This window comes from Triticum dicoccoides, chromosome 7A (genome assembly GCF_002162155.2).
Source record: "Triticum dicoccoides isolate Atlit2015 ecotype Zavitan chromosome 7A, WEW_v2.0, whole genome shotgun sequence".
In the NCBI taxonomy this organism is placed as follows: Eukaryota; Viridiplantae; Streptophyta; class Magnoliopsida; order Poales; family Poaceae; genus Triticum; species Triticum dicoccoides.
The window spans coordinates 484,701,460-484,716,170 of record NC_041392.1 but is presented as its reverse complement, the minus strand read 5'-3'; the positions used below and the strand labels follow the sequence as shown (position 1 = coordinate 484,716,170).

Below are 14,711 nucleotides of genomic sequence, written 5' to 3'. Positions count from 1 at the left end.
CAAAAAAAGAGAAGGCATTGCGAGAAGAGAAAAAAATACATCACCACAACAATTGCAGCAAAGCCGTGCATGCTTGCAGAGCCTATTTATCATTAGCAGAAAACCACACTAACAAGATATACAAAAAACTAATCAATTCAATCAATATGCCTAGCTAACAAAATATTTCTATCTAGGATTAATGAGGGTGGTAAACAAGCATCACTTTGATTGTACAACTATGTCGTCCTCGATGCCACCCTCGTTGGCAACCTTCGCTTTCTCAGTGTCATCAATGTCCTGCAGCTCGCGGCGAGACATGAACTTGACTGTGTCCTTCCTGAATGTGAGGTAGACGACAGCAGCAATGTAGAGCAGCATCAGCGGGAACAAGGTGATGCCGACGAGGACGTTTGCGTAGGTCGGCAGCGAGTTGTGGAGGATCCAGCCAATCAATTTCGAGCTGAGGAAGTAGACGTTTATCCCGATGATAATGAATCCTAGCGTCCATGAGAACCCTACAATCTGTGTACACAGGTACATGGATGGATTCAGCCAACAAATTCCACACTTCCACAGCCAAAAATATAAACAGTTAATGAAATTTATCGATCGGTAGTGCATGTGCTTCCTTACATAGATTGAGTTGTTGCACTGTCCCATCTTGTTCCTGCTGCTGCTGAACTTGAGAAGCGGGATGAGAGCGAACGGTAGCTCAAATGATAGTATCATCTGCTTGGATGGACGATAACCAAGGCCATTATACATAATGCATCATGCAGTATTCAGGATGTTTAGCTATTCTGTGCTGTGGTGAAAACAGTGTACCTACCGATGCAATGATAATGAGACGACCGGCACCACTGGGGCCTCCGATAATGGAGACAACCAAGCTGGGGACGATGGCGATGCTGCGGGTCATCAGGTTCCGCACCCACTTCTTCATCTTGATGTCCAAGAACCCCTGCATGATATATTGGCCGGCGTAGGTGCCAGTGATACTCGAGCTCTGCCCAGAGGCCAGGAGCGCCACACCGTACACGATCGCGCTCGACCTGCCCAGCACGTTCTAGAACACAACAACAATAACAATCAATCTTTCATAAATCACCATCGATCATGTACAGTTCACAAACCGAAGTCAGTGGTCAACACATTTCACGAACCTTGAGTAGGAAGGAAGACGAGTCCAGTGTGAGGTCGCCGCACTTGGCGGCGTCTTCCAGGGATAGGTTGCCCGCGTTACAGACAGTCCCAGAGACAGAGATGATTGCGATGTTGACGAGAAGAGCCACGAACAGCGCAATGCCGCTCTCGAAGAGGAAGAACCTGCAAGCGTCGTTCATTCCTCTTACTGATGCGGGTGTGTCCCTTGACAGCACCAGGGCAGAGTGCAGGAATAGGTTGTGCCTGGAATAAATTCATTACGGTGAATTAATGTTCACATGTAAAATGCAACAGCCAACAAAAAAACAGATATGGCAAATGGTAGTTAATTTCTGTACGACTTACGGCATTACAAGAGCCCCGAGGAGCGCAATGGCGTCGGCGGTGGCGCTGGAACCGTTGAGCCTGGGGATGAATAGTCCCTTCATCACCTCCTTTGCTGGTGGCTTCACGATGCTCATCTCCACGAAGAAACATGCCGCCATGACGAACACCAGCAGCGCAACCAAAAACTCCAGCTTCCGTACCTGGCCACACAAAAGAACAACATATATATCATGGGGCTCACTGCTACGCGCGTTGAGAAAATCATTTCATTTCAGTTAAGGGGTGATCGTAGCTTGTTACCCCATATCTTTGAAGGCCGAGAAGAAGCAGCGTACTAGAGCCAGCAATGAGAACTCCGATCCATACCGGGACGTTGAACAAGAGGTTGAAGGCGAAGGCCGTTCCTATCACTGCAAATCACAAAGGTAAAACTGCTGTTAATTAAACATCAAGCTAAACCCAGAATTTTTATTTGTACTTTGGAGTATATATAATGCAGCGGTTCAAACCTTCTGGGATGTCTGCAGCAATCACAGCCACTTCTGCAAGTAACCATAAGCAGATCTTGACCCATACGGGATACTCTGACTTGCACAGCTCGGCAAGGTGTCTCCCTGTTTTAGTTGATGTCCGTCGACACAAATCCAATTAGTTTGGTGTATCATGTGCATGACAAAATGAGTGTCACATATACTATACATGCGTCTTACTTACCTGTCACCACGCCAAGATTAGCTGACAGCGACTGTATAATTAGCGCGAAGATCAGGCCGATAAGAATCACCCAAAGGAGCTGCATGCGATGGAAACAGGGAAGGAAGCAAAATAATTAGTTTCTACGGTGACTGACCGGCGAGCAAAACGCAATGCAAGACGAACAAATGGTCACCACGTACCTCGTATCTGTGGTTGGCGCCGGCTTGGAGATCCGTTTCCACTGTTTCAGTTTGGAACGCGTGAGCAGATATGTACTAGAATCATACTATGTGTGTTGTGAATTGTGATTGAGAGAGACTAATGGAGAAGAGAGCATTACAGTTTCCCGGATCGAGGTAGGCCAAGGAGACCATGAAGCCTGGTCCAATGTGGCGCAGGAACCGTTTCCATGCAGGATCCTGCGAGTTGACACCGCAATCATCCCTTCTCAGGCCAGCGACGGCCTCGATGTCGACTTCTTCCTTGCCGGAGACCGCCGGTGTCTCCCTGTTGTGTTCCATTTTCTAGCTGCAAAATTGCATTGAATTAAACGAAATAGGAGTACTTCAAAATCCTTGTAGATTAGATTGAATCTCGATGATACTAGGACTTGAATTTACAAGAGGAAAATCTACGCCCGATCAGTGGGGGGTTAGAGAGCTCGCTAGGGTCGACGCAGTGGCGGGCATCAAGCCAGAACACAGTGGCGTCTGAACTAGCGGACGGCAATGCGGCGGCGTAGAGGTGAATAATGGTGCCGTACGTGGAGCTTACATCTACTCGACTGATATAGGCGGCGGCTCTTCTCGAGGAACAGGGGAGCGCGCTAACAGAGAGGCAAGTGCACGAGGCCGAAGTACTCAACCGTGCGACGATCGCCGGAGGAGAAGTATCGACGATTGATGCCCTATAATCCGGCCGGCCGTGTGACGCGTACAAAGGTCAGAAATAAGCGAGCGAGGGCACTGGCCGGAGGAGAAACCCCTGGAACTCCGATCTAAGGCACAAGACTCACCAATGCGCGGTGGAGGTGGAGGAGTGGAGGGCGCGAGGTCTTCTCGTGGTGCTTGCTCGGTCGATGGTACTCCGTTTGGAAACACCTGAGATCCAACTCGTCGATGGACCGCTGGTTCGCCGCGACCGCGACTTATATAGCATGTCGCTAGGCGCCGCCGTAGAGTCGCCGCGCAACGGTTTTGTGGGGGACTAGGGCGGATACTCCGGGCTCGCGCCGCCGCGGGCGCGCCCATGGCCGGGGCGTGGGCGGCACGCGCCTCGGGTGCCATGAGACGATGACATGTCGAAGGCGATGCCACGCGCACGTGACGACACGCGGGTGGCCGCGTGCCGTGATGTACGGGCGTCTCGTCCCAGGCGTTCGATCGGGCCAGGTGCATGCGTTGCATGAAAATGGCACGGTGTCTTTTTTTTCTCACAGTATGACGTCTCCTTTTGTCGCGGAATTTGCACGCTGGGTCAAAATGCCGACCCTGCGCACAGACCTAAGATGTAACGATTACCTGGGCCGGCCACGTGTTGAAACGTTTCTGGTTTTGGGAACCTTTTACAGTTTCCCTAAAATACCCGTTGTAAAAAACACTTCACTTTCTCAGGTCGCGACAAGTGACGCACATGCATCGCATCACTTGTCGCAACATACGTAGATTCGTTTATTCAAAACGGGAAAAGTCCAAAATAAACCTTGAAGTTATAGACAAAAGTTAAATCAAACCACGAGTTTTGAATCCCGAAAATTGGCACTCTAGACTTGCAATCCCGATCTATTTTGGACCCTATACCTGTTTGGCAAACTGGGAATAGTACAATCTCAGCCGGGATAACCAGCTACTCTCACGCACAAGAATTTGGGCCAGCCCACTACAACACAACAAGAATTCGTGCAGTTTCCAAAATGTTCGCACATTTTAAAAATTGTTCAGAAGTTAAAAAATGTTCCTGCTTTCTATTTTTGGCGCAAATTCAATTCATTTTGTGTTTTTAAAAAATATTTGGCATTCTAAAATTCGATTCGCATTTAAAAAAATGTTTGTGATTTCAAAAAGAAAAACACATTTGTCAAAAATGTTCATAATACCAACAGTTTTTCAGATGCTATGTTTTATTTTCAGATTTTCATATTGTGTCACATTTTTAACATATGTTTTTCGGATTTCATAAACTATTTCGTAAATAATGTTTTCAAAAAATGTTTTCGATTGTCGGCTGCGGAATCGATTGGACCGACCCACCAGACATGATGCGAGTTTTTTTCTCTTCACACAAGACATAAAAATTCATTCTTTCTTTTTCTTAACGCACGTCGTAACAATTCCAAAACAAAAGAACATGCCGTGGAGTCGAACATGGGAATAGTACAATCCCAGCCGGGATAACCAGCTACTCTCACGCACAAGAATTTGGGCCGGCCCACTACAACACAACAAGAATTCGTGCAGTTTCCAAAATGTTCGTACATTTTTTAAATTGTTCAGAAGTTAAAAAATGTTCCTGCTTTCTATTTTTGGCGCAAATTCAATTCATTTTGTGTTTTTAAAAAATATTTGGCATCCTAAAATTCGATTCGCATTTAAAAAAAATGTTTGTGATTTCAAAAAGAAAAACACATTTGTCAAAAATGTTCATAATACCAACAGTTTTTCAGATGCTATGTTTTCTTTTCAGATTTTCATATTGTGTCACATTTTTAACATATGTTTTTCGGATTTCATAAACTATTTCGTAAATAATGTTTTCAAAAAATGTTTTCGATTGTCGGCTGCGGAATCATTGGGCCGGCCCACCAGACATGATGCGAGTTTTTTTCTCTTCACACAAGACATAAAAATTCATTCTTTCTTTTTCTTAACGCACGTCGTAACAATTCCAAAACAAAAGAACATGCGGTGGAGTCGAACATGGGAATAGTACAATCCCAGCCAGGATAACCAGCTACTCTCACGCACAAGAATTTAGGCCGGCCCACTACAACACAACAAGAATTCGTGCAGTTTCCAAAATGTTCGCACATTTTTAAAATTGTTCAGAAGTTAAAAAATGTTCCTGCTTTCTATTTTTTGTGCAAATTCAATTCATTTTGTGTTTTTAAAAAATATTTGGCATTCTAAAATTCGATTCGCATTTAAAAAAATGTTTGTGATTTCAAAAAGAAAAACACATTTGTCAAAAATGTTCATAATACCAACAGTTTTTCAGATGCTATGTTTTATTTTCAGATTTTCATACTGTGTCACATTTTTAACATATGTTTTTCGGATTTCATAAACTATTTCGTAAATAATGTTTTCAAAAAATGTTTTCGATTGTCGGCTGCGGAATCGATTGGGCCGGCCCACCAGACATGATGCGAGTTTTTTTCTCTTCACACAAGACATAAAAATTCATTCTTTCTTTTTCTTAACGCACGTCGTAACAATTCCAAAACAAAAGAACATGCCGTGGAGTCGAACATGGGACCTAGAATGGTTGACCTGATTTTGCTAGCCACTACACCAGACGACTATGACTGACAGAACAAGAGGCCGAAAGTATTTAAGCAGAAACAAAAACGTCGAACTTTGAAAACTTTTATTAGGGGCAAACAAGTATTGAAAACATATTTATTTCTGAAATCTTCAAACATTTCATAAAGTGCGAGAACTTTTTGAAATTTTCGAATAATTTGAAAAACCAACAACTTTGAAAAAGCCAACACCTTTTGAAACATAAACATTTTTTGAAACCTGAACAAAAATTTAAAGTGCAAACAATTTTTGAAACATAAAAATTTTCTGAAACCTGAACAAAATTTTAAAGTGCGAACACTTTTTGATACATAAATATTTTCTGAGTTTGTGACATCTAGAAAATACGACAAATTCTGAAAGAATGCATGGGCCAATTCAAACAAATGTTTATACATTGTATAATAATATTCGTGTGATTCAAAAAAAAAGGTTTCGTACATTCAAAAAAATGTAACATTTCAAGAATGTTCACGAGTTTCAGAAAATGTGTTTGTGGCATTTTCAAAAATATGTATGTACAATGTACCAAAAATGTCTGCGTGTTGTACAAAAATGTGTCATAACCTTACCAGAATATACGTGACATGTAATAGAAAAAAGTGTATGCGAATTTAAAAATGTTGAACCATGTAAAAGAGTGTTCGTGTAGTTCTGTAAAATGTGTATTGTCATTAAGAAAACGTAAAACATGTATTCCGAAAAATATAACCATGTATTCAGAAAAGTTTTGAAAACATTTAATTTCAAAATGCCCATAACGTATTTGAAAATATCAAAAAAAATTCAAAAAATATTTAATGTCTGCATTCAAAAGGTACATTGGGTACTGAGAAAAATTAGACATGTGTAAAAATAAAAAAACGAAAAAGAAAACGTAAAAGAAAAAAAACTAGTGTGCGCGCGAGCGACTGTGCTACTGGGCCGGCCCAATTCAGCAAATCCCGGCTGAGTCCTCTCAAGGTTTAAAATAGACCGGGATTATAGAGTTCGGTGTGCTGATTTTAGGGATTGAGAGTTCGGGGTTTGATTTAGCTTTTGTCTACAAATTCAAGGTTTGTTTTGAACTTTTTCCTTCAAAATGCTTTTTATCTTTTAAACCGTGCGTCTAAATCTCGAACCGTTTTCACCATTGGATTTCTTGCGCCGAGATCTTCAAAACTAGATTCCATGTTAATAGGGTTTGATGAATGTTTTTTCACGAAAAAAACCAGACGAAAAAACCGAACCGGGAGCACGTTTTTTCCCTTTCCGAAAGAGGCACACCCGTCCCTCTCGTGGAAACAAAACTGTAACTCTCACGGCCGTGACTCTCGTGAAAGCACAACTGTGCCTCTCACGGAAGCAAAACCGTGACTCTCATGAAAGAAAAAAAACAGAAAACGCGTTTTTTCCCTTTCTGAGAGGCACGGCCGTGACTCTCGCTAAAGCACAACCGTACCACTCGCGGAAGCAAAACCGTGACTCTCGCGAAAGAAAAAAAAATAGAGAATGCGGTTTTTTTCGTTTCCGAAAGGCACGGTCGTGACTCTCGCTAAAGCGTGCCTCTCGCGGAAAAAAAACCGTGATTTTCGCGAAAGAAAAAAACACGTTTTTTCGCATAAATTTTTTTTTCCCAATTTTTTTTGATCGAAAAGCTAAGAAAGACCGGAAAAAAACCGTTTAAAAAGCTGAAAACGCGTGCGAAAAAATAATAAAAAAATAAAATCCGGAGGGAGCGTCCGGAGCGCGACACGTGGCGAATGGCTGAGAGCGCGCCAAGTGGCGCTGATCGTTGCAAGGCTCCCGAAGGAGCGCTCCCTAGTTAACGAGCATTTTTCGGAACTTGTTCGGAGTGTTTTTCAAAATTGTTCAGAATATTTTTGATCAAATTAGTCAGAAGTTTTCACATAATGACCGGGATTTCCAAAAATGTTCCTGTTTTCAAAACTTGTTCACAAATTCAAAAAGTGTTCTCTTTTTCAAATTTTTTGTTCACATATTCAAAAAGTTTGCATTTAAATTTGTTTGGTATTTTCATAATTCTTCTCCGTTTCAAAATTTGTTCTAAAAATTCAAAATTATGTTCTTTATTTTAAAATTTTGCTGACAAATTAAAAAAAGTTCCTAATTACAAAAAAGTTCGAAAATTCACCTTTCGAAAACAAGAACATGCTTCTATCTTTTCTTTTCCTTTTATATTTATTTTTCACTTTTCAAGTATATTCTTATTTTTTTAAAAGTTCATGTTTCGAAAATTGTTCAGAAACTTTAAAAAAATTTGTCCTTTTCAAAAATATTAATTCTTTCTAAAAAATCGTGTTTTAAAAAATTGTTCATAAATTCAAATAATGTTCACGTTTTCAAAAACTAATCCGGGCATTTCAAGAAATGTTCTCATTTTCCAAAAAAATCAGCATTCAAAATATGTTTCTGTTTTAAAAAAATGTTCAAAAATTTCAAAAAGTGTTCTTGTTTTAAAAAAAAATCCCGTATTCAAAAATTGTTCGCATTTCAAATTTCTTTGGGATGTTTAGAATTATTCTCCATTTCGAAATTTGTTATGAAAATTCGAAATATGTTCTTTATATTAAAATTTTGTTCACAAATTCGAAAAATGTTCATATTCAAAAGTTCGAAAATTCACCTTTTTCAATTTTGTTTTGAAACAAGAACATACTTCTATCTTTTCTTTTCCTTTGCTGGTTCTTCTTTACTTTTCAAGTATATTCTTATTTTTTAGTAAGTTCATGTTTCGAAAATTGTTCAGAAACTTAAAAAATGTTCGTCCTGTTAAAAATGTTAAATGTTTTAAAAATAGTCGTGTTTTCGAAAATTGTTCATAAATTCAAATATGTTCACATTTTGAAAAACTAATCTGGGCACTTCAAGAAATGTTCTCATTTTTAAAAATTGTTCGGCATTTCAAAAAATGTTTCTGTTTACAAAAATTGTTGACAAAATTAAAAAATGTTCTTGTTTTCAGATATGTTCACGTATTTTGAAAGTTGTTTCTGTTTTTAAATTTTGTTCACAAAATAAAAAATGTTCGTGTTTTCGTAAAATATTTGAAGGTTCAGAAAAAAAAGTTTTTGTTTCAATGTTTTGTTCACCTAAATAAGAATGTTCACATTTACAAAATTTGTTCAGGATTTTCCAATTGTTCTCAATTTTAAAATTTTGTTCTGAATCTAAAACCTTGTCCCCGTTTTCAAATTTTTCTCACCAATTCAAAAAAGTTCACGTTTTCAAAGCATGTTCAGGAATTTTGAAAAATGTTCACATTTTCAAAAATGTGATGTAACTTAAAAAAAGTTTGACTTCTAAATGCGTTCCTCTATTGTCTGCTCTTAAAGTTTCGTGCTAACCATTGGCCATCTGGTGGCATCAGCTCAACTGGCTAGCTGCATGTGGTCAGAGGCGGGATGTCGCATGTTCGGGTCCTCCCAGCGCTATCATTTTCTCTGTATTTTTGCATCGTAAAGTTTAGCGTTCAACTTAATTCGGTTGTAGTGGGCCAGCTGGGACCCCTGTGTGGCACGCGCTCTATTTGCCGCAATAAGCGGTGTGTAGGAGCTCCCTTTTATCACAATCTTCTCGAGGAAAGCCAAGCTTGCCATGAAGACTGTAAGGAAGTTCGCGAGAGCCGAGTAAAAGCTTTGTCAGGGACAGCCTGGTGCAGCAGGCATGGCATGGTTAATCCACAGGGGGCTATATATCTTTTTCTTGGATATACACAAGTGTGCGTATCATATATTAAAAGACAAAGGGGGAAAGAGCCCCTCCACATTTTACTTACATGATATGGCTACAGACGGTCACACCCCACCCCACACTCCATACAAAACAGGACTACTCGCCCTGATCCCATGCAAGCACCACCCTAAAGAAGACCTCTAGCTCTCCTCGCAACAAGCCTGCTAGCTGCCAGTCCTTACATACCCATGCAATCCGCCGTAGAACCTACAGAAGGCAAGGCGGTGCTCTGTCAAAGACGATGGCATTTCTGTGTTTCCAATCTTCCACATGGCTAGAAGGCAAATTGTGTGCGCTATCCTCGCCTGATGCCCATGCAGGCCTTGCCAGGCACACCAGCCCGCCAGCGTCTCCCCCTCATGCGGCATGCCTTGCACCAATCCCAAGGCCGAGAAGATGTGCGACTAGACTTCCCGGGCGAAGACACACTCTAAGAGTAGATGGCACATGGTATCGTCATGCTGAGCATGGAAGGCGCGCGAGTCATGGTGCGGTAGTCCACGTCGCGCCAGCCGGTCGGAAGTTCAGCACCTATCCTTTAGCGCGAGCCATGCGAAGAAACGACAATGGAGGGGGCCCCTAGATTTCCATGTGAAGACAGCCGTTGGCAAAACCTCCAGTCCCGCAAACTTTGCATCGTATGCCGACTTGGCCGAGAACTGGCCCTCCTTCTCCCAGGACCAGACGATGGAGTCTTGCCTCTGGTCATCCAGCTCAATTGCCGCCACCATTGGCCAAAGGAGTATGTATTGTTGCAGCATCTCGGCAACCACCGACGGTCCAACATCCATCGCCCATCTACCCTTGACGATCGCTTTAAAGATGGTGCATGTTTTCCTCATTTTGCCTCATACACATGCATAGGCGCGTGGAGCCAGCTCCTTAATTCGGAAGCCATTGAGCCACCGGTCCTCCCAGAATAGCGTGTGACGACCATCGTAACGCCCTCGATGCGGCTATATCTCCTACGTGTCGAAGCACGACTTAGAGGCATAACCGCATTGAAAGCAATGTCGCAAGTGAGGTAATCTTCACACAACCCATGTAATACATAAGGGAAAGAGATACATAGTTGGCTTACAATCGCCACTTCACACAATTACATGAATAAAGCATTACATCAACCAGATACAATCAAGGTCTGACTACGGAACCAAAATAAAAGAAGACTACCCCAAATGCTTCACAGATCCCCGATCGTCCCGACTGGGCTCCACTACTGATCAACTAGAATGAAACAACACAAAGGACAAGATCTTCATCGAGCTCCTCTTGAGCTCAGTTGCGTCACCGGCACGGTATCATCGGCACCTGCAAGCTGGTTTTGGAAGTATCTGTGAGTCACGGGGACTCAGCAATCTTACACCCTCGCGATCAAGACTATTTAAGCTTATAGGAAGGGTAAAAGGTATGAGGTGGAGCTGCAGCAAGCGACTAGCATATCTGGTGGCTAACATATGCAAATGAGAGCGAGAAGAGAAAGCAAAATCACGGTCGAACAACTATGATCAAGAAGTGATCCTAGAACAACCTACGTCAAGCATAACTCCAACACCGTGTTCACTTCCCGGACTCCGCCGGAAAGAGACCATCACGGTTACACACGCGGTTGATGCATTTTAATTAAGGTCAACTTCAGGTTTTCTACAACCGGACATTAACAAACTCCCATCTGCCCATAACCGCGGGCACGGCTTTCGAAAGTTCAAAACCCTGCAGGGGTGTCCCAACTTAGCCCATCACAAGCTCTCACGGTCAACGAAGGATAAACCTTCTCCCGAGACATTCCGATCAGACTCGGCATCCCGGTTCTACAAGACAACTTCGACAAAGATAAAACAAGTCCAGCAACACCGCCCGAATGTGCCGACAAATCCCGATAGGAGCTGCACATATCTCGTTCTCAGGGCACACTCAGATTGTCTAAACTTCCGGTAGGCCAGTCCAGAGTTGCACCTGGTGGCCACCGGCAGTTGACAGTTTGGACCAATACTTAGAGGAGCACTGGCCCGGGGGGGGGGTTAAAATAATGATGACCCTTGAGTTTGCAGAATCCAAGGGAAAGAAAAGGCTAGGTGGCGAATGGTAAAACCAATGTTAGGCATTGCTGGAAGAGTTTTATTCAAGGCGAACTGTCAAGGGGTTTCCATTATTACCCAACCGCGTAAGGAACGCAAAATCCGGGAACATAACACCGATATGACGGAAACTAGGGCGGCAAGAGTGGAACAAAACACCAGGCATAAGGCCGAGCCTTCCACCCTTTACCAAGTATATAGATGCATTAATTAAATAAGATATATTGTGATATCCCAACAAGTAAACATGTTCCAACAAGGAACAACATCTCCATGTTCCAACAAGGAACAAACTTCAATCTTCACCTGCAACTAATAATGCTATAAGAGGGGCTGAGCAAAGCGATAACATAGCCAAACAACGGTTTGCTAGGACAAGGTGGGTTAGAGGCTTGGCTCAACAGTATGGGAGGCATGATAAGCAAGTGGTAGGTATCGCAGCATAGGCATAGCAAAAGAGCGAGCAACTAGCAAGCAAAGATAGAAGTGATTTCGAGGGTATGTTCATCTTGCCTGAGATCCCGCAAGGAAGAAGAACGAGTCCATGAAGAAGACAAACGGACGTAGTCGAACGGGTCCTCACAAACGCGACGTTATCGGAACCAACCCGAAGAAGCAAACACCGGAAAGAAGCACACACCATAGTAAAGAACCACCACATAAACATGGCATGACGCACAACCAAGTATGATGCATGTCCGGTTTAATGAAACATGGCATGGCAAAAAGCACAAACAACTCTACAAGTTAAGTGGATCTCAATATGCAACGAGTTGCATATTAACGGCACACCACATCAAATATTTAGTTCTCTCTCGGTTAGATACTCAACAAATTTAAATGTTGGTTAACATGGCAAGAGGTGAAGCATATGAAAACAAACTAACTAGGCAAGTTTAAATGAGGCCGGAACAACAAACAATAATTCCGGTAAATCCCCATATGCATTTATCAATTTGGTGCAACAACAATTTTTAAACATTTAAATGTTATTCTCATGATGCGAATGACATGTGCAAGTTTATGCAATATTTATTAAAAGTTGATAAGAGCATTATGAAGCATTTGTCACCATGGTGGAAAGAAAGGGAGTGCCATGGCAACGATAACGGTTCCGGTAGCTCATGGAAATACCGGTGCAAAAGGAAAAGTGACGGGAGCATGCAAAAAGATGGTGGGGTGATCCCGACTACCGGGTTCCCACGGGTTAGTGGCATGGAAAACGAGTGACAATTCGGACACGATGCAGACAAAGGGTGCACCCCGTACGACACAAGCATTCATTCTCGGACGTTTGTTCTCGGCGATTATACCTTCAAAGCGTGCAAACGGGACGGTTCGAGTTCGTCGAGGGAAGTAGTTGTTCCGCGACGATAGTCGTTCACGTTCATAGTGGAAGTAGCGGTTCACGCGACGGTAGTCGAACTTGACATTCGCGTTACACGAGTCTTCGGCGACGGTCGTCGTACATGGTTCAGAGTGTTACTTGCATCTTCAGACTTGACGAATCCGAGGGCTTCGGGGTTCACCGTTGAACTTGACGAAACCCACGGCGATGGAGAGGTACGCGTCGGCGGTAGTTGTTCGGGCGGAGAGCGTCGTCGAACTTGGCGTTCTTCGGACTTGCTGGTCTCGTCGAAACCAAGGGGTACTTGGTACAATCCGCGTAGTCATGCACTTGTCGTCGAGGGACTTGATGGTCTTGAAAAAACGAAGGGGTACTCGGCAAAACCCTCTTCTTCGGAGGTCGACGGTAGTGGTTCCATATCAACGCGGTGTGGTTGTACTTGACGGGTCCGGTCTTGGCGTGCGGACGAAGGATCACCAAAACATGGCGGTGCAAGTGGTGCCGAGGTGGAATTATGCAGCGATCATGAAGAGCCTCTGGGCTGCATCTCGGCAGTCCAACGACAAGAAGCAGTCACGACGAGGTACACGGGTCGTCGAGGGATCTCTGCGGTCAAACAAGAGGCAACAGGGGCAGCGCTGGAGAGGAAACAGGAGCATGGCGAGGTGGATGAGCTTCTGCGGGTGCTCGCCGAAGGCGAATGGTGGCAAGGCAGGGCATCGTCCTGCTGGATCAAGGGGCACGTGACGACGACAAGGAGCGCGAGGAAGAAGCCCAGGGCGCGGGGCTTCGAGGCGAGGAGGAGGCCATGGCAGCGCAGAGCAGCAGCCTGCTGCTGGTCGCCGGCGCGGACGAGGAAAAGGGGCGGCGGAGCGTCATGGCTGAGGGAGCAGAGGGGGAGGACAAGCCGGGCATGCTGGTGGTCCCATGGGCGCGACGGCGGCGAGGAGGCCGACGGGGCTCCGGCCTGGATCCCTGGATCGAAGGAGGAGGGAGGCTGAGGGGTGCTGGAGGGAGATCGAGAGCAGGAGGAGGTCGAGCGAGGCAGCAGTGCGCGTTGCCTCTGGCGGCACGAGGGAGAGGGTACGAGAAGGAGGGATCGAGGGGAGATGGGATCGGGGAGATGGTGGGTTCGGGTGATGTGCCTCCTCTCCTGGCGGCGCGAGGGAGGGATTGAGAGAAGGAGAGGTGCGCGAGGGATTGGGCTAAGGTAGAGCTAGGGTTAGGGGGAGGTGGCCTTGGGGCCGGCCCAGGTGTTTACGAGGCCCAGGTGGGCAGGGGCGCGGCTGGGCCTAGAGATGGCCTAAAGGCCGGCCTGTTGGGCTCTCTCACACTACTAAAAGAAAAGAGGAAAAAACAGAGATTAAGAAAGAAAAGAAAGAGGGGTTAGGGAAAGAAGTTGGACACGCAGATAAACTTTACAGACTCGTAAAAATGTGCACGGTCCACGAAAATTAAAGGAGACATGATTGAAAGATGTCATTCAAACACATTTGAATTTAATTCAAATGGGTTTGAACTAGGGCTTGGTTATAGAAGTGTCCAAAAATGTTGAGAATTTAGGTGGAGCTCTAGAAAATGAAGAAAAGACATAAGGCAAGGTTAGAGAGTCAACACTTGAAGAAGAAAAGGCCAAGGGAATTATTTTGCACGTGTGTTATGATGATTCCAAATTAATGGAATATAGCGCCCTAAAAATATTGGGAGGATATGTTATAAAGAGAAACCACCATGTGAGTTCCCTCGATTTAAATGGACCGAAGATCATGCAATTATGAGATGATGGCATGATGACATGATGCAATGCAAAAAATATAAAAGGGCAGGCACAAAAGAAACGCACGGCGAAACCCAGAACAT

General features: G+C 43.9%; 1 protein-coding gene across 2 annotated transcripts; it reads right to left on the bottom strand.

Annotated features, from left to right (window-relative positions):
* Window positions 1–68: 68 nt before the first annotated feature.
* LOC119330543 (metal transporter Nramp1-like) lies at window positions 69–3,317 on the bottom strand. Of its 2 annotated transcripts, none has more exons than XM_037603655.1 (11): window positions 3,185–3,317; window positions 2,510–2,697; window positions 2,370–2,410; window positions 2,188–2,266; window positions 1,983–2,087; window positions 1,774–1,883; window positions 1,492–1,673; window positions 1,146–1,389; window positions 812–1,048; window positions 616–711; window positions 69–504 (listed from the first exon to the last, which is right to left on the bottom strand). In XM_037603655.1, the coding sequence occupies exons 2-11, from the start codon at window positions 2,688–2,690 to the stop codon at window positions 202–204; spliced, it is 1,578 nt and encodes a 525-aa protein (XP_037459552.1). In that variant the 5' UTR covers window positions 2,691–2,697; window positions 3,185–3,317; the 3' UTR covers window positions 69–201. The 2 variants fall into 2 exon arrangements, with proteins under 2 accessions (XP_037459552.1, XP_037459553.1); XM_037603656.1 differs by lacking the exon at window positions 3,185–3,317 and adding an exon at window positions 2,944–3,160.
* Between the last annotated feature and the right edge of the window lie 11,394 nt (window positions 3,318–14,711).

Excerpts from the sequence above, each read along its gene's own strand:
- LOC119330543 (XM_037603655.1), bottom strand. The coding sequence starts at position 2,690 with ATGGAACACAACAGGGAGACACCGGCGGTCTCCGGCAAGGAAGAAGTC. Across the intron at positions 2,088-2,187 it reads TAATCTTGGCGTGGTGACAG|GGAGACACCTTGCCGAGCTG; the intron begins GTAAGTAAGACG and ends CAACTAAAACAG. Across the intron at positions 1,390-1,491 it reads CTCGGGGCTCTTGTAATGCC|GCACAACCTATTCCTGCACT; the intron begins GTAAGTCGTACA and ends AATTTATTCCAG.